A 26,318-nucleotide genomic window follows, 5' to 3' on the forward strand; every position below is an offset into this window, starting at 1 on the left:
GTAATCATATGGATTTATTTACCTTCTCAAGGCACGGGTACAGATCCTCCAGAGAAGGCAAAGGAAAGACAGCGATGTTCTGCACCATGGAGACGATCCACAGGGATGCATCTTCGTCTGCAGACAAGTAGCAGGAAAAGCACACGCACAGTAGCAAAGGTTAAATGTTTTTTTTACCGAGTTCCTGTAAAATCTATCCATCTAGGGCACATGTGTCAAACTCAAGGCCCGTGGCCCAAATTCGACTCACCAGAGCATCTACTCCGGCCCTCAACAAGATTTTGTTCAAAGTAAAAGTTACAGCATAAATATGACTCATATGATATCCCACTCCCTCCAAATTCAAAACCTTGAGTATTCCAGTACTCACTACATTATTCGCAGTAATATTGAATTGCAAACATTTTTGCAAAATCATCAAATAAAATGACATTACACATGTCAAGAAAATTAATTGAAAAATCAAGGAATTTTGAACAAATGCTTGACATTGAAGATATTGTAAAAGACATAAAATTGTTCTTACACGTATATGTAAACTGGGACGTATGTGGTATATGACTCAGTAAAGTACATAATAAATCTAATCTTTTAATAAAAAATGGTAGAAATACAAGTACTTTCACATGATAACTAAAAAAATTGGAATAGTTTGTGCAAATGTAGACCTTAAAAATTGTGTTTGCAAAGTCAGAGTGGATTTTTTTTTAATTAAAAATAAATACAATTTTATTGGTGACATTTTAGTCATTCATTCATCTTCTGACCCACTTATTCCTGTTTCAGGGACAGAAATTATGGCTAGGGCTGCACGATTATGGCCAAAATTATAATCACAATTGTGTTTTTTTTTTTTATCAATATTGCAATCACAATTATAATCACAATTATGCATCATATTTGGGACAAATCGGTGTTTTTAATGCACTATACTTTTAAACAAGCAATATGTGTACAGTTTACAGTGCAGAATTAAACCTTAAAATTGAATTATAATAATAATAAAAAAATGTTTTAAAAAAAATTAACCCAAGAATTTAAAATGTACCAAAGGCTAACTGAACAAATACACTATTACAGACTACATAGGCTGTATTTCAATCAATCAATCAATCTTTATTTGTATAGCGCCAAATCATAACCAATGGTATCTCAAGGCACTTTACAGTAGAGCAGTCTTAAGGACGGACTCTTCATTTTATGGATACACACATATGCATATATATGTATATACACATACATATGTATCCCACACCCAACATGAATGTATTTTAAATGTTAATATTGCCGACAATCAGGTTAATTTAATTGTGGCAACCAAAATTGTGATCACGATTAAAATTTAATTAATTGTGCAGCCCTAATTATAGGATAGATATACGTATTAGAGCAGTTTAGAAACTCTGTCCAAAATCAAAACCCACACTTTTTTTTTTTAAAGATGAGTCAGTTAGAAAAAAAAAAAAACTCATGAAAGATCTGAGCAGCAATATGAGCATAAACATGGGGTATAGTATTAAATAATGGTAACATTTCTCATACAGTGGACTGTGGTATTAGACTTGCACTGTGCCTTATGTGAATGTTGATTTAAAGAGGCGTGTACATCTCTGTAAATCATTATGTGAAATATTGACTTTTTAAAAGTTTATTTAAAGCCAATAAATATATTTGTCGGTTGAAAACACAATATAAAGTCTACACCTCTCATAAACCAGGAGAGATAGGAGGAATTAACCTGCATTATAAGCATTACCTGGATCAAAAACAGGAAGAACGTGTCAATGATGTGCTTATGATGTCATGAAATGACACGTCTCATTAATTTATCTAAAGCAGACATGGACAACTGTGGGCCACAATGGGGGCCACATAAGTGTTTCGTCTGATTCAAGGGTCACATTATCATCATTGTTAACACTTTACAATAAAGTCCCTTAATTCATGTTAGTTTATGCATTATTAAGCATTATGCTGCACTTATATATATATATATATATATATATTAATTAAGGTTTTAGTCAAAGTTGCTCATGTTACATCACACCTTACTTCATAAACACCATAATTAATTGATTACTAGAGACATTATTACATTTGACTGATATATTAATTAGTAATAAGTAATATATGCTTAAGGATAGCTTACTGCATTATATAACTCATTAATGGTTCATAATGTTTTAATAATTCTGTGCATTAGACATTATTTAACTGCCTATTAATGCATTAACTGGAATGTTAATTAATGTTAGTAAGTACGTTGTAATGATTATTAACATTATTTAAATGTTGATTAATGCTTAATAAAGCATTAACTAACTTTATTTAAGGGACCCTTATTGCAAAGCGTGACCTCAATATTCAAATCAGCATTTAGAATAATGACTAATCTGGATTAGTACAGGGAATAATGTTTTCGTTGTCATTCTGTGTATATTTTGTTGTATTTTGTATTTATTTTGTGTTGTTTGTTGACGCTAGTTTTCTCAGTAATTGTTTGTGTGTATTTTTCTGCCATTTTGTGTGTTTTTGTAGTCGTTTCTGTATTTGTTTTGGAGGCTGCACAAAATTAGGGCCACCAAATTCTTCTTCATTCTTCATGGAATTTGGACCCAAAAATGACGTTCAGGGTGTTTTTCTGAGTGAGTCACAAGTAGGGGTGGGAACCTCTGGGTACCTCACGATACGATACGCGATACAAAGCTCACAATAACAATTATCTTACGATATGACGATACTGCGATTATCGATATATTGGTAAAAAATCAATCTACGATAATCTATGACAGAACAAGAAAAAAAAGATGAAGTGAAAAAATATCGCCATATATATCGCCGTATCAAGATATTGTCACACTCCTAGTCACAGGTTTGTTTTTATTTTGAAGGGGATATATTTATGGAGCAAAATGCTGACTGTGCGCATTTTTTTTTAGGTATTGATTTTCCACAGCCCATCTTTATTATACACTTATTGATAGGGCTGGGACAAAACCATTTTGTCACGATTTGATTTTAATCCCGATTCTTGGGTGACGATTTGATTGAAATTGCGATACTGATTTTACAAGTATTGCGATTCTACAGTGACGATTATCACAATATTTTTTTTTCAAATCCGTTCGCCCTGGAATCGAACAAAAACCCAAAGTATGCCCATACTTTAGATTTAAATCACACATGTGCGGATTTAATCTCGAATGTCGCTTTGTCTGCCATCTTTGTCCGCCACAAGGGAAATCACTGCTACTGCTAGTCTCACTCCTGTGTGCAATCACCTGATGGTGCATTACCGAACCACCACTCAGAGGTCATCCACGAAAATGTGAAAAATACAATAAGAAAAATATCGATTAAATATCGAAAACATTAATAAAAATAATTGATTCTGGGAAGAACTGATTTTTAAAATCGGCGTCCAAAAAATCGCAATATATAGTGAAAATATAGTGATGATTTTTTTTCTCCCACTCTTACTTATTGATTATCATAATAAAGGTATATTTTTTACACTCATTTAATGATGAAAATTGTTGCCTTCTTCATGTTCCCAACATGTAACATTCAGTGATTGATTAAAGGGAGTTCAATGAGATTAAAAGGTGATAAATCTCCTTCAGCATCATTACCTGCACATTTTGGATTCTTTGACAAACATCTGTTTTGCCAGAAAAGACCAGCTGAGAACAACGTAACCCTAACCTGTATCAGGTTTGCTTGTTCCACTTTTTTTCTGAGTAATAATCATATTTTCTTCAGCAGTGATGTGAAAAAAATGACCAAATAAATTATATGTTTCCTAAACCTCTTTAAAGAAATACACCACACAGATACATACAGTACATACATGATTTAGTTGGTGCTTAGCAACTTTAATGAGCTCATGATTGTAAATGAAAAATAAAGAGGACATATCAGACGCACAGACCCTCAGCTGATGCTTTTTTTTATTGTGGAAAAACCCCAAGCAGTCAGGATTTAGTGCACTTCCTTCCTGAAGACAACACTGGAATAATGAACATTAAACCATCACTTTGGTAAATTAACTAGTGAAAGAAAACACCTTTATTTTGAAGAGCAGGCATAACCATTAGAATCACAACAAGGCTTATGAGGTTTGGTTGATCAGTGATCAAATGTCCCAGGGTTGGGGTCAATTACATTTTTCAATTACGTCTTCAATCATCCATGTTCAATTACAACTCAATTATGATTGCGGTGACCAGCATTTTTTCCAATTCCAATTAAAATGACCATTTCCCCTGAATGTCAATTACAGTTACATTCAAATATATAAAAGTACTACATTTTCATCATATTTAATCACAATTACTGATCCTGAAATAAATAACCCTGTCAAACCTTTTCTTTTAAAATTTTTATTTACTTATTTATTTTATTTAATTTTTTAACCTTTTTAGGGTCTTATGATAGCCTTATCTCAGGAAAAAAACAAACACATTTTTCCCACTTTTTATGACAATTACAATTATATCTATGTCATAATTGTAATTAATTTTCAATTACGCGATTACAATTATAATTGACCCCAACCCTGGTTCAGGCAGGTAGAAGGAGTGATGACACCTGAGCTGAAAGGTGTCAGTAAAAGTGCAGTTACTGAGTCATAACAGTAGAGGGAGCTCAGTGTCAGCATTAGCTGTGTCTCAAACTCAAGGCCCGGGGGCCAAATCCGGTCCTTTTGAACATCTAATTTAAAAATGACAGAAAAAAACATGCATCATTGTGTAAATTGCAAAAAAATAATTAATTTGTAGATACCTCAGCCCCTCTAAATACACATGGATACAATTTTCACATGTTTATATCACATGATGGCAGTCATTTTTTAATCTCAAATATACAAACAATAAACATTCATTGCATTGTGGCACTATGTAGCATTTGCACTGTATGTAGATATTTATGTGCTTTTAATTTGTTAAGATTTTATTCTTATTTATTTTTTATATATGTCGTAACACTATTCCATGCTGCTACAATTTTGTTGTATGATTTATCTTGCACAATGACAATAAGAAAAGCTCTTTTAAAATATATATTTATAAGTTATTTTCGAAATCCTGCAAATTTCCTCAACATATTCTACTAAATTAAATAAAAAATGTTTATAATATTAAGTTAATGTAAGTGAATTTAAGTTTAAGGTCACTTAATGCTTGATTCTATTGTTGGTCATATATTTCTTATGTAATTTATACATGGAAGTGCAAATTAGGGCACATTAATGTTGAAATTGCTCTTTTTACTGCTGAAATATGTGGCCCACTTTAGATCAAACTGGTCTGTATGTGGCCCCTGAACTAAAATTAGTTTGACGCCCTAAGGCTGTTCCTAATTCATAAGATCTCTGCTTCCATTTTTACATGACATTAGCAAGTTGTGTTCCAGCAGGCTACTGTATGATTGTGATGATTTGGATTTCACAAATTAAATTATTTTCAATCTACATTGGGACATTCTAAATAAATAGTGGCTAATGCTGCTCGTGTCCATATCCTAATCTTTTTGTTCATGTTGGTGATGAGCGCGCAGGCTGCTTTACCTGCTTACTCCATTTTTCTCTCACTGTCCAAAAACATAAACTATACATACACATGCAAGAAGTGAGAAAAACATCACAACAATAGTTCTCAAAATGGTTATTAATTTGACAGATTGGGATTCTTACCAAATGATCTGTTGTTGTTATTGTTAGTTTGTCCACTGATGATGGAATCGCAACATCTTTAGAGCGTAAACATAAATAACTGTTGTAGAAGAACAGGTGAATGTTATAAGAATAAAGGCATCCCATCGTTTTATTTTGGTCCAAAAAGCATTTGTGAGATTGCATAAAAAAAAGCACGACAGATCATCTTATTATCGCTGTGCTTCATAGTTGAGCTTCATCAGGTGCAGCTGACGTACTGTTGACTGTAAATGAACAGCTGAGGTGGAAACATTAGATAAAAGATCATCAAATATCACATGATGTGTCACTTTCTTTCTGTCCACACAGTGAAATGATCTCTGGTATCCAGTGCTGTGTGGTTGGTGATTCAATCTGCCTTAAACTTAACCTACAAAATCTGTTTTACAGTGTGACACAATCAAATCTATTCTCAGGTGTTACATCAGTGGTTCTCAAACTAGGGGTCCTCGAGCCATAGCTTTCGGGTCCGTGAATTAATTTAACAAAACAGTATTATTCATGTGGTACCATTCTAAAAATGTATAACTACATAGGGAGACCAGTGTGCCATTAAAACAAACCTAATTTACATGTACAGTACATGATACTGGATAAGTCCCAATGGCTGAGATTAAAAAAATGTTAAAAATTGAAAAAAAGAGAAAACGAAAAAAAAAAAACAGAAAATGTAACAGGAGAAAACAAAAAAAGTGAAAAAATAAATATAAAAAAGTTGAGAAATAGAGAGTAATCAAACAAAAATAATGGATGAAAAAAAAAATTAATAAACACCAGTTGTTAGGTTTATTACATTTTTAGAAATAAAATGAATATAAATATATATAAAGAAAAAAAAAGGAAAAACAATCAAACAAACAAAGGCATAAAAAGAAACTTGGGAGAAGAAAAGGCATATTTAGTTTATTGATAAGATACATTAAACACATTTTTATGTGCATGATTCACTGATTGATCCTCCATCTGTAGCATCACCTTTTACAGATTGTCACCCACTACTCCCATTGAAATATGGGTCAAAACACTGGTGATGATGGTCCCAACGAGCTGAGAAAAGTGCATTAAATGGACAGAAAAGAATATGAAACAGGCAGAAACTTAGGGGTATACTGACACAAAAAGGCTCAGACGTCCACAACAAAAATATTAAAACCTATATTTTCATTGATGAGGAAGCCTAACAAGGTAATCAATAAATAGGAAATAAATAAGATGATAGATATTTGTTTTTAGTGTATTTTACAGTTGATTTAGGACCCGTTATCATCAGAGATGCTAACAGAAAGCTAACACAAGAGGAAGGCTAACAGGTTATTTATTTCAGGCTCATGAATTGTAATTGAACTTTGGTAATTGAGAACACACAGTAATTGTAATTGACTTTCTGAGGTTAAAAAAATAATTGTAGTTGGAAAAAAATGCTGGTCACTGTAATCATAATTTCATTGTAACTGAACATAGATAATTGAAAACGTAATTGGAATGGGAAAATGTAATTGACCCCAACCCTGGCTGTCACTTTCTATCAGATGTTCTTTCTGTTATCCACTAAAAATCCCCTCCTTCCTGCCTCAGTGCAGAGGTTGTCATGGCAACCAGCTTACTCCTTACCCATATCTGTATCATGAAGGAGAAAAGGAGATGATAGGGCAGGGGAATTATACAAGTGACGTGATCTGACTACTGGGTGAGAGAGAGAGAGAGAGAGAGGAGGATAAAGATGTTTTTTGGGACATGAAGACATTCGTCATAAATTCTTAAAAAGAGAGAGAAACAGATTCTTCACCAGGCTTTGGGAGGCCTACGCTTCACCCCTCAGTCGTGTGTCATCAGAACACTGACAGCTCTGTGTTGTTTTCACACTGTAATCACTGTTTTCTCATTCATACTAAGACAATAAATACTCATTCATTCCAAGCGTGACAAAGTCCTCCTGACAATGAAGAGAATAAACAGATTCCAACAAAAATTCTTCAGAGTTTGTCACATTTTATTCTGGTGTGAGGATTTCATTTTTTTTTACCCAATAACAGACGATGTGGTGTTTTTCAGATGTGTGATAAAAGGAAAAAATATGGTTAGAAACAGGGTTGGGGTCAATTGCACTTTTCAGTTACAATTACGCTTTCAATTACCCATATTCAATTATAATTCAATTACTGTTACAGTGACCAGCATTTTTTTTCCATTTTGTATCCTCAGAAAGCCAATCACAATCACATTCTCAATTACTGAAGTTCAATTACAATCAATCACAATTACTGAACCTGAAATAAATAACTTAATAAAAGTCAGCTTTCATCCTGTGTTAGCTTTCTGTTAGCATCTCTTATAACTGGTCCTAAATCAGCTGTAAAATACATTAAAAACAATAACTGACATCCAATTTCTTTCCTATTTATTAGTTACCTTGTTATGCTTCCTAATCAATGAAAATATAGGTTTTAATATGTTTGGTGTGGACATCTGAGCCTTTTTTGTGTCAGTGTATTGCTCGATTTAAAGATTTTTAAATGGTAAAATGTGGGAAAGCTTGATATGAAACATAATATTTTAATAACTGTTAACTACATACTGTATGTGTAGAAATGTGACATGGTTCTAAAGTTTTACGGTAAATAATAATAATGAAATATATAAATTATATTTGACAATTTTCATAGAATTATTATGGCAATTACAATTACAAAGTCAATTATTTCAATTACAACTTAATTACAATTACGACAGCATCAAATTTTCAAAATTACAATTATAATTATGCCATAATTGTAATTAATTATCAATTACGTGATTACAATTATAATTGACCCCCAACCCTGGTTAGAAAACACATTCACTGACTGCGTGTTGGTTGGAGTGTTGCATGGCTCAACAATGGGCCATAAAAAGTAACGCGCTGGGCTAAATAGCTCATTTTTCCCCACATTTCTTCTTCTATTGTAATCGTAGCATGTTATGAGTAGACCATCTTATAAAAGGACCTTGTTAAATCATTACTGAGGCATCCAAAAAGAAACCATTGCTTGGCTTGGTTACCATGGCTACCACAAAGAGTAGGTTTCCCGTTTCTGCAAAAACAGCTTGTAACACAAACAGTCAAAAATTTGATTTCAAACACAAGAGGTACAGTTAAATAGATGATTTATTTATTAAAATACACAACAGCGTGACATTCAAGTATGAATAAAATGGTATTGCTTCAGTTGTTCACAGCCTGCGTTGGCCAGTGCGAGTCATTCAAACCTTTAAAACCAGTGTGTTGTACAACACATAAATCATTTGAACAGTTCTCGTCTCTTCAGAATGAGAGATCGTTACATTCCAATCCACTCAAAACGGTGAAAATATGTACACACAATCAACAATGAAGAGCACCCAGTACAAATGGTAGAACCAAGAAAGCACTAGATGTGACTAGGCAGCAGTGGGGTGGGGGTGGAGGTGGGCTGAGGTCAGGACATGCAGGGAGGGATCTTTAGATAGGGGCAGAGCCTTGGATACTGCTTGGCCATGCAGAGGCAGACATGGAGATTATAAGTGTCTTTAACCTTGTAGTTAGCTCATTTTTATTATTGTTTGCTGCCATTTTAAGAAAAGCTTAAAAGTGTTTGAGGTCAAATGCAGTATCGTGTCACTGAAGGGGGGTTTAGTCATACAGTTACTCTTAGATTATAACATAGTTATAGTTAGATGGAGCTGAGGATGGATTATACAAGTAATAGTGACTGACCAGAGCCATAGATGTTTGTAATATCTATGTACAAAGGCTGATGTGAGAGTGTGAGGATGAGGATGAACACATGAGGGCTAAGTGTCTACTTGAACTGCTTAAGGGGTGGGGGCACCTTGATGTCCTGGCCTTTCTCCAGTTTCTTCTCACACTCAATCAGGTAGTTTACGCCATCTACCACCGTCTGCACCAGCTGGACCTGAGGGGGACAAACACTCTTAAGGCGGGCGTAAACTGTGCGATTTTTGGCCCATTTTCAGCCAATTTTTCACTCGTTGTGCGTCTATTTTTGGGATCGGGCTGAGTCTCGGCTAAATCGTGTATCGTGCATCGTGTAGTATACATGGTGTAGAACACATGGTATTGCGAGAAGCGATTAACACCTCACGACCAGCTCCCGATCAGCAATTGTATGGTCGCAAGAAAATCAAACATGTTTGAAATCCTGGTCGCCCTTCGTCAGGGTATCACTGTTGAGGCAGTGCCACGGAACGGCTTACCTCAAACTCTCACACTGCGCATGCACAAACACCGTAGGACCGCTGTAAAATTGACGGACAGTCTTGCCCAGTCAGTTCCTGGTCTATCACAGGGCCGACTTTTCTTTTTGAAGCTCTTTTTGCTAAAATTCGCGAGAGTCTCTCCACTTCCGGGTTCTTCTTCTTCTTCTGTTTTAATGGAGATGCTTCTCCTTCTCTTTTTTACATTGCATTTCCAGAAATAAGACCCCTACGTGTCGTGTATGGATCCTAGTGTGAGCAGTCAAGTTGTGCCAGAGTATAGGTCCGTATAGTGTGAGAACATGAATCGTGAAATGTGAACATTCGGACTCTGCAAGTGAGTTGCACAGTTTACAAGTACGAGTACAACGATTGAAAAAATTGCACAGAATCAAAAAAAAGAGTCAGTATATTGATCCAGATCATCCCAAAAATCTAATCAGTTCTTCCTTCATCCATTTGGGCTCATTCCTGAGTGGTGGCCTAGTGGTTAAGGACACTGGGCTTGTAATCGGAGGGTTGCCGGTTCAAGCCTCACCAAGGCCGTCACTGTGGGATGTTGAGCAAGTCCCTTAACCCCGAACTGCTCCCCAGGCGCCGCAAAATGGCTGCCCACTGCTCCTCAGGGATGGGTTAAATGCAGAGGAGGAATTCCATTAATGTACTAACATTACATGGCCAATTAAAGGCGAAAGCCCCGAATTAATGATTAATGATTTAATCAAAACCCGACAATTAGTTTCTGAGTAATGTTTTTCTGTTATCTCAAGTCTCATTACTTGTGTACATTTATGCTTCAGACTCTTACCTCAGACTGTCCAAGGCGGTCCAGATTGGAAATGTCAAAGGTTCCCCCGACTGCAGCTGTGTCCACGCCTCCCGTCCCTCGCTTCTGCAGGCGCAGGTTGTCCAGGATCTTATTGAACCGAGGATCCTGGATGGTCACAAAAATATTTATTAACAATTACATCCAGAATCTGCAGGTGATGCACTGGAAGTCAACAAGTTCCCCGTCCAGCACTCAGTGGATAAATGAGGTCATGTCTTTTCTGAAAGTTGAAAAGATTAGATATTCCAAGAAAGGTATGACTGACAAATTATTTCAAAAGTGGCAAACATTTATTAACTTTTTTAAGGAAGTGTAACCCCCCCCCCCCCCCCTTTTTTTATATATTTGTTGTTGTACTTTACTTTATATTTTGTTAAAAAGAAGAAAAAAAATGATATGAAACAGTGTGCTTACTTTCACTTGTATTGTACAATTGAGATATAATGTTCCTGTGCACATTAAACAGAATCTGCAGGTGATGATGATGATAACCACCTGATTACCACACTTTATTTTATGACTTTAAGTTAAAAAAAAAAGCAAATTTGACATATTCAAGGGCATGTTTATAAAGATAGAATGTTATATGTTTAAAACAAGTCCCTGAAACAAGATTAACTTCCCTCAGAAACAGAATACTTTGAGCTTTATAACTACTCAACCTAGTGTTAAACAAATAATCTGCACATTGTCTCATTTTCTTTTTATAACAAAAGTGTGAAACTGCAACACAAAACATATTTTATATTGAAATGCATTTTATTTCTTTTTAAAGTCTGATCAATAAGTCAGGGGTGGGTCAGTTGAGCCACCCCTTGTTGCTTGGAAACGGTAACAAACATTGATCATGTGACCACATGTTTTGGAGGAAAGTATTATTTCATGGAGTCTGTGAAGTTAAGAACCACATGGGTAAAGTGGTTCAACATCTATTTCCAAAAAAAGCATTTTTCACTCTTGAAAGTGAATTTAGTCGATCATAACTTTCATGAGAATTGGGTTTGGATTAAAATAAATAAATCTAAACATGTTTTATACATCAATTGTGGTATATATGAGCTACAACGTGAGGTAATAAACTTAGCTCTGGGGTAAGTTGATCAATTTGGCCAGGGGTAAATACTTAGTCTATACACTTAATAAAAGTATTTTGACTGTAGCCTATATGTTTTAAATATTATATTAATATTTACCCATACACGGGGTAAGTTGAACAACATCCTGAAAAAGATGTAGATATTTTAGTTAAAGACAAAACTAGGATTGCCTTGATGTAGTGATCCTGTATATGAAAAATGGCTGATCTTACCCCACTCTCCCCTACATCATAAAAAAGCAGTGGCTTTAAGCAACACTTATCAAATGTCATGTTGTTATGAAGAGGTGCTGAAATGTTACCTTGCTGAGCCGTGGCAGTTTGACATGGACCCCCGCCCTCAGCCCCGTGCCCAGATTGGAGGGGCAGGTGAGGATGTAACCCAGCCTCTCGTTCCACATGAACTCCCATCCTTTCTCCTGGATCAGACGCTCCACCTGACAGAGTCACAACCTCATAAGATTGTACCATATATAGAACCACTCACACTCAGAATCATTCAGTGAGCTCGGAAAACATGACTGTCTACAGCAAGCTCATGTTTGTTTTGATATTTTTTTAGGAGCAAAAATGCCTGCTGGGGAAATATGTTCGCTCTATAAGAGAGAGAGAGAAACTTCATATACTTGAAGTATGACTTGAACGCACCAGTGAGGAGAATCCTGCATGCGTCATTGAATCATAGACTGTAGAAAGAATGCATTAAACTATACGGTCATCACTTCTTACATACAGAGGCATTCAAATGAACAGAGTGGGGATGGAAATGCCACTACAAAGTTATACGACACTTTTAGTCACACAAATACCAAATTAAACGACACATAAAAGTAAAAGTTGAGGAGAAAGTGACTGTTTACATTTCACGGTGTGCGCCGCCATTTTTCGGGCTGCTAGGATCCTGCCTGAATTCCTGAGTCGGGGTCCTGAAATCAAGGGCCGTTTTATTGCACTTTTCTGATTTGTCGGATTTATCCGGGTTCCGAATGCAGCATTAACATTACTCTTAACTGAGCCCTGGGCATGTACGCGTTATGCATTGTTTGGCATCTGCTGGAATAAAGCTGAACACTTTATTATTGGAGTGCATTGATAATGGGCTTGTTTTGAAAATGTGTTTTGAGGTAGTACATGGAAATCAGTGAAAGCAAAGTCTCGCTTCAACAAGCATTCAGTCCATGAGCGCACTGAGGGACTATTGTTGTCTCATCAGACCTAATGGACCACAGCCTTCTTAAAGCCCTGTTTTCTTGTATATATTTTACCATCTCATACAGCGGGATTTATTGTGCTTTAGCCTTCACTGGGAAGAAAACATGTCATCAAAACTGGAAATGAAAACAATTTTCTTGTCTATTTTTTCTCAGTGTCACTTTCAGATCTTTACGGTGCTTGCGTTCAGATTTGTTCTAAAAAAACACACTCATACATAGGGCAGCACAATTAATCACATTTTAATTGTGACCACGATTTTGGTTGCTATGATTCAATTAACCTGATCGTCTGCAATATTTACATATAAAATATGGGCTCTGCACTATGGAGTAGTGTATTTATTCAGTTAGCCTTTGGTACATTTTACATTTTTAGGGTAATAGTTTTTAAATTATTTTTAAAATTATAATTCCATTTTAAAGTTTAATTTTGCACTGCAAACTGTACACATATTGTTCGTTTAAAAGTAGTGCAATAAAAAGAGATTTTTTTTCCTAATATGATCAATAATTGTGATTATAATCGTGATTACAATATTGAGCAAAATAATGGTGATTATCATTTTGGCCATAATAATCGTGCAGCCCTACTCGTACACAGAAACACTGTCTCACCTCTTTGAGGCCTTTACAGAACCTCTCAAAGACCCTCTTCATATTTCCTCCCTTCTCCATGGAGATCACCCTGGTGTGGTCCTCCTCATTGATCCAGATGAGGAAAGTCTTCTCGTTGTTGTGCCTGCACATGCAGAGGTTATGCAGTTACACACTATTGATTCTTGTCCGCACTATGGATTAAAAAAAAAAGATGATTTAACGGAGGACATAAACACACAGCTCACATTCTGGTAAAAATAATGCTTGTATCTGCACTGAGCTGATTAACATTGTGTTGTCACTCGTGAAGGTTATGTGATACAGTTTTAACCTATGACACACATTCATATATTAAGAAGAAAAGACAGAAAAATTATAGTGTGGAGTGTCCACAAATTATAAAGTCCATTTCAAAGGCCATTTATTTGGCTAGGGATGACCACACCCCCACACACCTGCCTGTCTATATTAAAAACACTGCTTAGCACAGAAACTGACCATGGTGTCGATCAATGTCTTCTCATCTTTGATAATGCTTTTAAATTGATTTATGTACCGTATTTAAAACAGTAAGAACAAAAAATCGTTTCTTGTGATGATTACACACATTTAAAGACTGGATTTCCGAACGTAAGTAATAATAAGTGGGTTAATATTAAATAAAAAATTATGGAACTTCTTTTATTGATAAGAAAAAAGAAGGAATATTGTGTTCACAACCAACCCAACTCTCTACAACTTAACTACGGTAAGCATTATTTTGGAAAACAATCTCTCTAATAAATCAAGGAAGTTCTGCGTGTGTGTGTGTGTGTGTATATAACATACACCGAACGTCAACAAAAATATGAATGAAAATGACTCAAAATACACAAAACTAGATATTTATACAAAAAATACACAAACAGAATAACAACAGAAATGCACAAAACTACACCAAAAAATATACAAAAATACACAAAAAGACTCCAGAATCACACTACAATGGCAACAAAAAACAATAATTATACAAAAAATGCACAAAAAGACAATAGAAGTAACAAAAATACACATAACGAATCCAAAAAACATACATTGCAGAAAAATACACCAAACAAAAAAAATATAAAAATGAGTAAAAAAAACAACAACAAACAAACACATTTATCATGCGCATGTCCCATAGAATTAAACCAGGGAAATCACACATGCTATTTTAGATTGCACATGTAAATAAACCCCTTTATAACACTACAGAGTACACAGTATGTACACCTCTTTGTACGTCCAACCTTCAAACACATACTCATTTGGCCATCATTGACAACTCTACTTAAGCTCCTCCCACTATATGAATACATACTTTCAACTCAGTAATAAAATAGAGTCAATGCTTATAAAGAATCTAATTATAAATTGACTGTGCATAAGATAAAATGAATAAAGTGAAGGACAGATGAGCCTTTAGATTCATTACTAACTCTTGTATGCTTTCAAATGTCACAGTTTCCTCAGGATCTTACTATTACAGACACTAACCACTAAACAAAGCCCCTGAATGAGTTCCTGTTGTTTTTGGTTGTAGCAAGACATTAAATATTATGACGTTGAGAAACGTGAAACTGATTCTGAAGTTGCCCTACTTCTTGTAGATAAGACTAGGATTTGAGGGAGACGTAAAAGGGGAATAAAGTCTATTCTGCCGGTGTTTCTGCAAAGGTTTGAGAGACAAACAGTCCAAGTCAGAAGTCACATTGACTGCTTACATAATGGTCCTGAGAAAGAAGGCAAGACAGATGGTCTGCACAAAAGGAGATGATGAGAAGAGATCAAGTACGAGAAGAAGAGATGCCAGTAAATTTAAAAGAGCAGATGATGGAGTGGGGACCAGGAGGTGAATTATTAAGAAGGGAGGCTGCTGGGAGAAGGTAGAAATAGGAGCGTGCTGATTGATTTTGGCTAAAGAACACTTTGCACTGGCCTATTCCTGGAGTTGAATGCTAAGGAGGCCTTTGATGACATTGCTAATACACCTCCACAACAGCTCAGCAAGAGAGAAATCCTATTCAGGACCTATGCACATGTACACTGATCATATTATTACAGGATGATTGATAAAATCAGATTAAAAATTACAAAAAAGTCTAATAATTAGCAAAAATATTTTGTTCTCAAAAATAGAGGAAGTTTTCATGGAAAAACCTGATCTGTTTTTTTAATACCCCTAGAGTTAAAAGTAAATATTTGAATCAGCTTATTCAATGCTGGATAAATTGTGGATCAATAAATGTTAATAAATAGAATCTATTCTAGAACTAGTGGAAAAGCATAAATACAGAAATTTGGGGATATAATATACTGTTGAATGTCAATAAACTGTACTTGTGCAATTCAATTTTCCAGCTGAACATGTACACCGTAAAGAAAAATATTTACTAAAATATATTTACAATGACAGGAGACATGCTGGAAAATACACTTGTGACCCCGTGTGATTTGAAATTATGTTTTTCCTTCTAATTTTGTGACTGTTCAAAAACAAATAAAAAGATTCGTCATTGATTATATGTCACTCACCAAATCCCGCGGGCATCTGGCCAATCACGGGCCATGCCAGCACATGTCAGAAGGGGCGACACAGGCTTGTCAAACAGGAAGTGGTCCTACAGTACAAACAGATAATAGCGCGTTTAAAGTCATGTGGGAATTAAACAAGTATTAAAACGCAAAGCTCTGATATTATCTGCTGATGTCTAACCACAAACAGCTTTAAAGGAATAAAAGCAAGTGCCTTGGACACATTATACAATTAAACGCAGCTTGTGTTTTATATCTCATTTTTAAGCATTTCAAGGAAATCATTTAAACATTGGTTCTATAATTTGGGTCAGGACATATTTTCGGTGGTTTGCAGGCCTTTGCCTGTGTAGAAAAACATGTAATTTTTTGCTTTTATTTTGAAAGTGGTTAATAAATGCTGGAGAGGGGGTTTGCATTTGTAATAGTTAGTCAAAATTTCTTGGTAATCAGTTTTTATCAAAGCAGTATTTCACCAAGTCAAAAGGTATGAAAATTATGTTTTGCATATTTGTAATCTGGTTTCCCCTTTACTTTTATTCATTATTACCTCATCTTCCTCGCTGTTGGAGTATTTACACCTCAAACATCATCACGTTTAATATTTTGGTTTCAGAATCAGAATTCCTTTATTAATCCCAGGGGGAAATTGCTTTTGTTACAGCCACAGAAAAAAAAAACATTTAACAAAGATGAGAGAAAGAATAAATGTTAAATAAGTGAATAATTAAGTTAAAAATAGTGATCAGATACACACACATTGCAGTAGTAGAAAATAAAGTAGGATAGATAATATTAATCATTGAAAACCACCAGCTTAAGATTGCGTTATCCTCACGTCACTTACATCAATGAGCTGTTGCTGCTCTTCGTCCGTCATTTGGGTAAGGCTGTAATATTTCCCATTCAAATCATCCTTTAGGCCAGCGAGGGCGTCCACCACCACCCTCTCCACCTCCCTGCGCTCAGCGCGGGTGCAAGCTGGTGGCAGACTGAGCCCTCGGATACTCCGGCCAGTCCTCACCCTGGATGACAGGACGTACTTGGCATCAAATTGGCCTGAATGAATCTGAAACAACGATGGGCCGAGAAAACAGTAAAAACAGAAAGCTGTTAGAAAGCCATACTGGGCTTTGGCAACAGTTGTAAATGCAAGAAAAACTTGAAAATGCAGGTCCTAGCCCGCGTCACACTACATTTCCTTAGCATTGGTTAGCATTAGCATTAGCTAGCAATGATATTAACTAGCATTAGCATGAGCCAGCATTAATATGAACATTAGCTAGCATTAAAATTAGCATTAGCTAATATTAACATTAGCCTAACTTTAGCATTAGCCTAGTAATAGCAATAACATAGCGTTAACATTTGCTTAGCAATGGCAATAACCTAGCAAAAGCTTAACATTACAAATAAGGTTGAAAAAGTTTATTAAAAAATGAAAAAATTGAAAAAAAGTTTAAATTGGTTGAAAAGGTTGAAAAACTATTAAATGGGTTGAAAAAGAAAAAACAAATAACAATAGTGAGGATGTCTCCTACATGCTCACTAAATAGGCTTGAATTGAAAGCTGCAGTCACACCTTACTGGCATCCAGGTCAGTGGGGTGCTTCATTGTTGTAGGGTCGTAACCATTGTGCCTCTCTTTGATGATAGGATCCAGCAAATCTGCAAACACCTAAAACACACCCAGAGAAAAAAGAATGGATACACACATGTAGCCATGGGAGAGCACATTTTGGACTAGGGACCAGGAAACTTTCATTATATTGTTGTATCATCTCAAAGGACAGGTCAACAATTAAAGCAGAACTAAGTAACTTTTTCACCTTAATAAATCCTCCTCGTAATTCAATTCAATTCAATTCAACTTTATTTATGTAGCGCAAAATAAAACAGTCATTTCAAAGCGCTGAACAAAACATAAAGTCCATAGTAAAAAGAAAAAAACCCAACAAGTTCCACATGAACAAGCATTTAGCGACAGTGGGAAGAAACAACTCCCTCTTTTTTGTAGGAAGAAATCTCCAGGGAAACCGGGTTCAAAGGTGGCAGCCACCCGCTTCGACTGATTGGGGTTAGTGAACAAAGGGGCAAACAGAAAAGGGGGGGGGGGGGGTGTTAGTCTCGCAGCTCTGTTCTTGTTCTCGCGACAACACGTACTGCTTTATGACAGCCCAATACACACTAAAGGTGAGTTCACACCAAACGCGACTGTAGCGACAGCAGTCACTTCAATCGCCCGTGATGAGTTGCTTGAACACAGTGGGGCTTTTTGGTTACTTCATCGCTCCAGTGATGTCATTACCAGGGAACGTGTGTGTGTGTGTGTCTGCGCAGGTGAGACAACTGGCTGATCACTTCCCTTATCATAAACATTACCGTTTTTACGGTATAAATGATCAACTTACTGAGTTTCTAAAGGAGGAGTTAACTCAGAATGTATATGCTTATTCAAGATTAACCACTTTAATTTTGCCCCGGTACGTTTTGAATCCTCCTGCTGCCCGTCTCACTGTCGCGGGAGGGAGGCGCTGCTGGCTCGGGGTGCGGAGTGTTTACTACAGTGACATAACCAAAAGGGACTTTTAGGGGAGCGCTAAGCGAAAGTTACTTAGTTCTGCTTTCATTTACAGATGATGAAACTAGTTCATTAAAGTATTAGGTAATCCATTCAAACCAAGTGATAGAGTGCTCAGTCCTTGGTAAAGAAAGAGAACAGATTTGGTGGTCACTTTAAACATCTAAACAGACATCAAAGGATCTGCAAGAGCAAAGCTTCTGGTCAGGACCCAATTTGCTGCAGTGGGATACAAGTATTTCATTAAGTGGCGTCATTTTCGTTTTAAAATTGCCATTGTTATTTATTTGTTATTAATATACAACATTTTTGAAAGAAGAAACGTTGTCAGCAATCTGCAAAATTCTATTTAATAGCTGCTTATACACTCGACAGTGATAATAACTCATATCATGATACATTTCATATACCTCTAACTGCAGCATACTTTTGTGTGTCTGTTGAAATTAAAAACCAGATTTGGTCACAGCTTGCTCTTAGGTGGATCTAGAAAACTTAATCAGAGAACCACAAAGCCCGTTTAAACGACAAAGAATCACATTAACATGCCAGTCATTGCGTCCACTGTGTAGGATCAACCTTTGTACAATTCTGGGATCAAACTGAATATATCTGCTGATTTCATAAGTCAAAGATTAACTAGTCGGTCAATATCCTAAAGGTAATGTCATAGATAGCAGAGCAATAGGTGCCACACATAACTGGCACACACAGCAGGGACAAGAACAACGAGATAGGCAAAAAGCCGAACCCAACCAGGTCATAAAAGTTTAATTAGAAAAGCCAGTCAAAACTCTTAGTAAAGCAGTTCATGAACACTTTCAATCTAACACTTGCGCGTTGAGTTTCAAAGGTCAACAAACCTTTAGTTTGACACCAGATTATTTGATATACAATAGCTGCTTTTTATCAGTAAAACTACATTTTTTTTCTTTTTACAATAACACAATTTCATTTAGCAGATGGATCATGCTTTTATCCAAAGCGACGTACAACACGAGTAGTTAGGCCTTAGGGTAAAAAAGACTTGCTCCAACATCCCACAGTGCTGGCCCAGGTTGGATTAGAACCAGCAAACCTCTGGTTACAATTGTAATACCACAAACTATCAGGCAACTTTAAATCAGAACTCCACACCTCTGCGATTAACACAGGGAGGACCCATCCATTAATTTCTTCAGAGCCGTGACTTATAGTATATCAAGTGTTTCATTGACAGAGATTGCAACATTATGGCAGAAATTAATTTATAACGATACCGACGCGGGCAAAGTTCATGATTAGACTATCAGATGATGGATGAGAGTAGTTTGTTGATTCCTAAGTAAATAAGATTACAAAATATACATATTAATGATAGCTTAACAGTTGTATCATTACAGTTAGAGTAAATGATCTCCAATATCTGGTACATAAGATTGATCAATCTTCCTTAATTGCTTAGATACTTCAGAAACTTGGGCCCCGTCCACATGGAGACAAAACCTTAAAAAGGGTAATTATGTGTGCGTCCACACAAAAAGGCGGAAAAAGCTGTAGGCCAGTATGTGGGGCTGTAACACTGCCACAGAAATACATCAAAACAGGGAAGAAGACACAGAGAGAAAGACAGCATCTACTTGGAAGCATGTCTGGATTAGGAGTCAAGGTTTTTTCTATTTTTTCTTTATTTGGTCATAAAGAGAACCACCAGACGATTTTTAAGGCTGTGCTACAGTTCCTGCATGACACAGGAACACTGGAGGATCTAGGCAATAAAATAATTATCTATTTGTACGGTTGCCGTACGGACAACTCCTGGTGCTATTGGTACAGTTACCGAAGTACAAGTACGTAGCGTCTTAGGGTTAGGGTTCAGTTTAGGTTATAACCCAATATCGCAACAATTTTTAGGGTTAGGTTTCGGGTAAGGTTTAGTCTTAGTCACGTGACCTAAACTGACCAAGTAGGGGTGATGCGTACGGATAGAATGTCGGTATAATGATACGGCAACCGTACGGATAGCCACTGTCTTAAAATAATGACCAGTGGAGGGCAGTAATATGCCTTGTGTTGTCCACTCTGCCGTAAATACAGAGGAATAAGAAGAAGAATAAACTCGAGGATGTGCATAAAACTCATGTTACAAAAAAACAGGACATACAAAAGAAAAGAGGAAAGAGATGGATGCAAAGACATAACAGGAGGTTTGCTTGTGGACCGACGACAAGGTAGAGCTGCTGCTTTGTTGCTATTGCTACTGTTGTTGTTGTGGGGATCGCGCATGCGGGTTAAGAGAGAGGTGGGGCTATGACGTCATTGTTTGTAGAGTATGCGTATAGGCGTCCGCACGACACCCCAGCGGGTGGTGTTCATAGATTTACCCACTCTGGGACCCATTTTCAAAAGTTATCGTATTCGGCTTCCAAATCTTTGTTGCTGTTTGGATGAAAAAACTTGACCGTTTAGACTACAACCCGTCTCCGTGTGGACGGGGTCTTGGATGCTAAAGCCAAACTGATCTCACTCATAGGAGTAGATGAGAATACGAAGGAGATAAAGAGCCAACCCTTAACAGAGATGACACAGCTACAGACCTTTAGTCCTCTATAGTAAAATACATTAGCTTGATGGGAATATTTAAAAGTTGAAATCATGTCTGACCTCATAAGACTCCTCGTCTCCTGCCACCATCCCCACAGTCTTGATGAAGGGGTGTCCGGGGTTATCCACTCCTGTCTGGATGGCCATGTCCAGTGTGTAACCATTGGGGGTGACTTTAGCACACAGCTTGGAGTAGATGGTGGGTGTTAGGTTACTGGCCATACAGTTGTTGTGTTTGCGCAGGTCAGGATACTCCGCACTGCACAAATACACATGCAAAATAACACATTGTGAAACCTGACTGAGAGACTCTCTCTCTTTTTTTTTTACATACTGTAGATGCTTTCTCAATTTGTTAATTAACACATAACAGGACAATAATCATGCATGCTCAAGGGAAATAATTAGGAATACACCGAAATGAAAATTCTTGGCCGAAACTAGAAATATCGCGATATGGTACTAGGGTTGGGCAGTATGACCAAAAATGTATATTACGGTATTTTTCAAAATTCTAACGGTTTCACGGTATATGATGTTATTTTTTTTTTCCATGCGTAATCAGGTGTTCACAGCATTTTCTACTGGTTGAGAGAGGAATTACTGCTGTATATTGACTTAGGATGGTCTGTTTTACTGTCACGATGAGTGAATAGTCTAGAATAATTCCACACTAGTAGTAATACAAGTTTGCAACAGAAGCCCAATGGCTCTTTGCCACGCTAGCTTAGCTTTAGCATTATCTTGATTTCTAGCTTAAATGCTGCATACTAAGCAGTGTGGTGGTTTGTTATGGTGGAGCTGCGTTTGGTTTGCAGCTCCACCAGGACTTATTTCCGCATTATAGGAATTACAAATTGCGATCCTTTGCTCTCTCTTTTTGAGTATTACTGCCGAACTGCCGACATGCTAAGCTGACAGTGCCTCCGTGTCCGTGAGTGTCGTTCTTCTGTAGCAGAGGCATGCGCACGCAGGCACATGCTCACATGCTGCTTCAGAACCTTCAATTGTGTCTTTCTTATCTGTTTACATGTATGATTTACACCACAACTAACACCAGAGAGCTACTGTTTACCTTCCTATTTAGAAGTGCAACGTTTAAGGGTTCGGTCTGAAACGCGGCGCAGCGTAGCGTTCCAAAAGTTGTGTCATCAAATACACCGGTATTTGGTATGAACCGGTATACCGCCCAGTCCTGCGAGGTACCTGGCGATACCTAGCTCTAATTGATTGCATTTATGGCTATGACTGTGTACTAACTCCAATCAAGGCAATGCAAATGCATTAATAAATATTAATGCTTCAAAGAATACTTCAATTAAAAACATATTAATACATTTATTTAGCACTGACATTCCAACAATACAAAAATAAAATACAAAATAAAATATGTAACTTAACCAGTAAGTTGTTGGTTTCATTTGTAGCAACTAGCAGTGGACAAAATGCTTTGCTTTAAGGAACAATAGGCTACTTTTAAGAAACACATCAAATCTGCAATAAGTAATAAATGAATCATGATGACATATCTATAACACTGGATTTTTTTTCTTTCTTGTTTTTTTGTTGTTGTTATGGCCTGGCCCAACATTGATCAAGCTGAGCTATTTGTGGCCCATGAGAATACCTAGAGAACCTGCTGATGACTGTGGGTGTCTTCATACTGTGGTATCCGTGTGAAGCTTAGAGACTGTGTCTGTGGCTGTCTCACGTGGTCCTGTAATAATCTGAGCACATGATTATATCTGGGCATTCAGATAACTATTTCACTTATCTCTATTCACTGTCTCATAAAGCAGCCGACCGTGCACTGGGACACGTACATTTGTCTTTTAATCCAGTAACACAAGATCTGCAGCACAAAGCTCTACAAACCTCCTGTAATAATAAAATAATATGAAACATATGGAATCAATGGGAGATGTTTGAAGAAACAAATATTTCTCTTCTGTAATACAACTAACTCGCTGTATTAGAAGCCGCTCCACAGCAGCAAAAGAGCTGTTCAGACACCTCTCACGTGGCCCCTGCTGCGACTGTCTTAAAGGGGCCACAGTGCCTCAGTGCTCTAAAAACAGCTTTCGGCAACTCAGATCTGCCCTGAAAGAAGCCAAACTACAGAATTTAACCAAACATTTCTTCCCTAATGAAGGGAAAAGCCAAAAGTCTACTCAGTATTGATTTTCTTGTCAAACTAAATTGAGAAAAAAAAAATAGAGTTTATATTGCCATTTTGAGGAAAATTACTGAGATATGAATATTGGTGGTCCATCACACTTAGGCCAAGGGCTAGGCAAAAAAAATCGATTTATCAAATTTGTAGATAAAAACGATTTTTATTTTTCAAATTCGAGTTTTTTTTTTTTTTTTTAATGTTCTAATTTTCTTTTTTTATTTATTTTTCCCCACCACAGTTTTTTTTTACTTTTTCACGTACCGTAGCACGATGTGAGCCAGCCCCCTCATTGTTTACATTTGTTGACCCTTTGAGTAGGCGATATGTGTGCCACAGGCATGTTTAATGCTTTATTCGCACTATGCTGAGACGCTAAGGGAAGAGTTCAATATTTTTGTAATGTTATATGTTATAAAATATGTAGTTATCTGATTTCTTCATCAGAAAATGTAAGCTACTGTGAAGTTGCTGTTGCACTTTTGCTTAAACCTGGGTTAAAACCTGAAACTGTTGAATGACAGAGCCTCATTTACTTTTTATTTTTTCTAAGCATTTTGACTCTTGAGGACCATCACAGCAATAAATTTGCACTTTTGACAATATATTTAATGTCTGCAGTGCGTTGAAAAAAAAAAAAATCTAATCAAAACTCAAATTCATCTTTAAAAAATTAAAGATATTTTTTTTGAGGCACAACTGACCAGCCATACCCAGGCCTAAAGTAAATGAAGCTGTAATGTTTTATCCTACAAAGTTTCCAAACTGTGGAAAGAGAGGAATTTAAGAGACTACTTAAAGTAGGATTTTATTAACATGAGTGCGTCACCTCACAAAAAAATAAAAGAAGTCACTATACAGATATGCCGCCTTGTTATCTGGCAAGTGTTCTCTAAAGATGTTGTGTTAAAGTTATTCATATTAAGTTTAGAAAAATAAAAACACAGTGTGGGACTAAAAGAACCTGAAGTTTTGGATCTCAACCTTTTTGTTTAATGTTGATTGTACTTGGAACAAGTTTGCTCAATTGCTTACATACATTTTTTTTTCTAATTGTTCAAAAAGTGCCCTGTCTTAAATGATCTTTTATTCTTTCCCAGTTAATGTCTATGATTATTAGGTACATTGGTTTGTGTTACTGGTAAATAACTTACAAAATAGTCTGAACAATCTAAATTGTTGATAGAATTGTGATTTTACAAAAAAATAAAATAAAATGTGTTTTTTTTCTTATTGCCCATCCCTACACCAACAGTAACAATAAAGAAACATTACTCTGCACGTGCATTTCCTAAAACTGTCTAAAAGGTGCATTGAATTAATGACCTGTAATTTACATTCACTTTGTTCATTAATCATACTAATTACATGCATTTCTAATCATATATTAATATTTCACACATTGTGACTACACACACGTGATTCAGCAGCTAACTGTGAGAGGATTAAACCTTTAGCTTTATCGCATTTTGCTTCTTTTCCAAGGACGTTGAGCTCCTTCACAGTTTCCTAAGGGCACCTTGACCGAAAGAGCAAATAAATAATGGCTGGTGTTTTTCAGAAACATGCTAACGTCATTAAACACTGTTCATTTTGTTTTAATTCATAATTAAAATATAGATAAGGCCTATGAAATAAATGGGGTCACCTCTCGTCGTATAAAATGCTGACAAAACATTTTAACTTGATAAAGAATAGGCGTTAAATAAGAAATAAGTCGTTGAATCACGTTTAAAAAAAAAGGGGGTACATTTGTTGCAGGGTGTGTGAGCAGTGGTACCTGGCCGGGTAGAGCCTGCGGACCGACGGACCCGCGCTGAGGTGCTCCCGGTGCAGAAGGAACCCCGCCGTCACCGAGCCGCCAACTACCGACAGGATGCCGAGGTTCCGTTTGGAGGAAAGGACCCTGGAGAAGCTGCTCGCCATGTTTTAATTCAGTGTCGGTAACAGCTGTGGTTGAAGGCGTCCTGGCAGCAGGAGGAGGATGAGAGCTCGGAGGGATGGAGGGATTCAGAGGAATGAAGAGGGCGGGAGAGCAGGAAATAAAGGAGGAGCATACGCACAGAAAGCTCCACCTTCAAAATAAGACTCCACAGAGTATTCTGCCTTCTCCAGATGAGAGAAAAGAAAAAAGAAAAAAGTACAACAATTTCCATTAAACTGGGTTTTAAATAGAGGGTTTTCACGGCGCGTCATCACAGCGTCATCAAACTAGAAGTCGCCATATTGGAGGTACTCAGCAGGTAAACAAAGCAGATCTGAGGGGTGTGTATTGCCTGACATCTGGTGATATGACTCTTATCGTTACAATACGATACGATGCGATATATCCCGACATTAAAGTATAAGGCGATTATTGAGATTTTCTTTTAAATATATGACTGAAGAAACAACTGATCTGTAAATGTGTACACCTTTATCAGAACATTATGTATTAAATGTATTTTATTGTCATATTTTACAAAACACTGGCTTTAACATGCCATGTGCCAACAACTTAAAATAAAAAAATAACACACAATCTGCCTGTGGCTTTTAAACCAACTTTGACTGTAGTGTAACTTAACTGAGGTATATGCCTAGAACAACAAATGCAGAAAGTTAGTAATTTTTATTTTTAGATCTTATTGAAAAAACACAAGCTGGTCAACATGCCCAGGTTTCATGGCACTTCTTTGTTCCATTGTCTCCTGCAGTGGAAAAGACTTTCCTGGTTAAATAAAGGTTAAATATATATATA

General features: G+C 36.5%; 1 protein-coding gene across 1 annotated transcript; it reads right to left on the reverse strand.

Moving 5' to 3' along the window:
* Positions 1-8,843: 8,843 nt before the first annotated feature.
* LOC114464791 (creatine kinase U-type, mitochondrial-like) lies at positions 8,844-25,604 on the reverse strand. Its single transcript, XM_028449350.1, has 9 exons — positions 25,359-25,604; positions 21,466-21,664; positions 17,824-17,919; positions 17,089-17,310; positions 16,242-16,327; positions 13,704-13,827; positions 12,177-12,311; positions 10,758-10,883; positions 8,844-9,648 (listed from the first exon to the last, which is right to left on the reverse strand). The coding sequence occupies exons 1-9, from the start codon at positions 25,502-25,504 to the stop codon at positions 9,535-9,537; spliced, it is 1,248 nt and encodes a 415-aa protein (XP_028305151.1). The 5' UTR covers positions 25,505-25,604; the 3' UTR covers positions 8,844-9,534.
* Between the last annotated feature and the right edge of the window lie 714 nt (positions 25,605-26,318).

The sequence above is a fragment of the Gouania willdenowi genome, chromosome 6, assembly GCF_900634775.1.
Source record: "Gouania willdenowi chromosome 6, fGouWil2.1, whole genome shotgun sequence".
Lineage (NCBI taxonomy): Eukaryota > Metazoa > Chordata > Actinopteri > Blenniiformes > Gobiesocidae > Gouania > Gouania willdenowi.

Bases quoted from the DNA above. Each gene is read 5' to 3' on its own strand.
- LOC114464791 (XM_028449350.1), bottom strand. From the start codon at position 25,504: ATGGCGAGCAGCTTCTCCAGGGTCCTTTCCTCCAAACGGAACCTCGGC. The intron at 17,311-17,823 runs GTGTGACTGCAG...TCGTTGTTTCAG, and splicing joins CTGACCTGGATGCCAGTAAG to ATTCATTCAGGCCAATTTGA. The intron at 13,828-16,241 runs GTGAGTGACATA...CTGCATGTGCAG, and splicing joins CCAGATGCCCGCGGGATTTG to GCACAACAACGAGAAGACTT.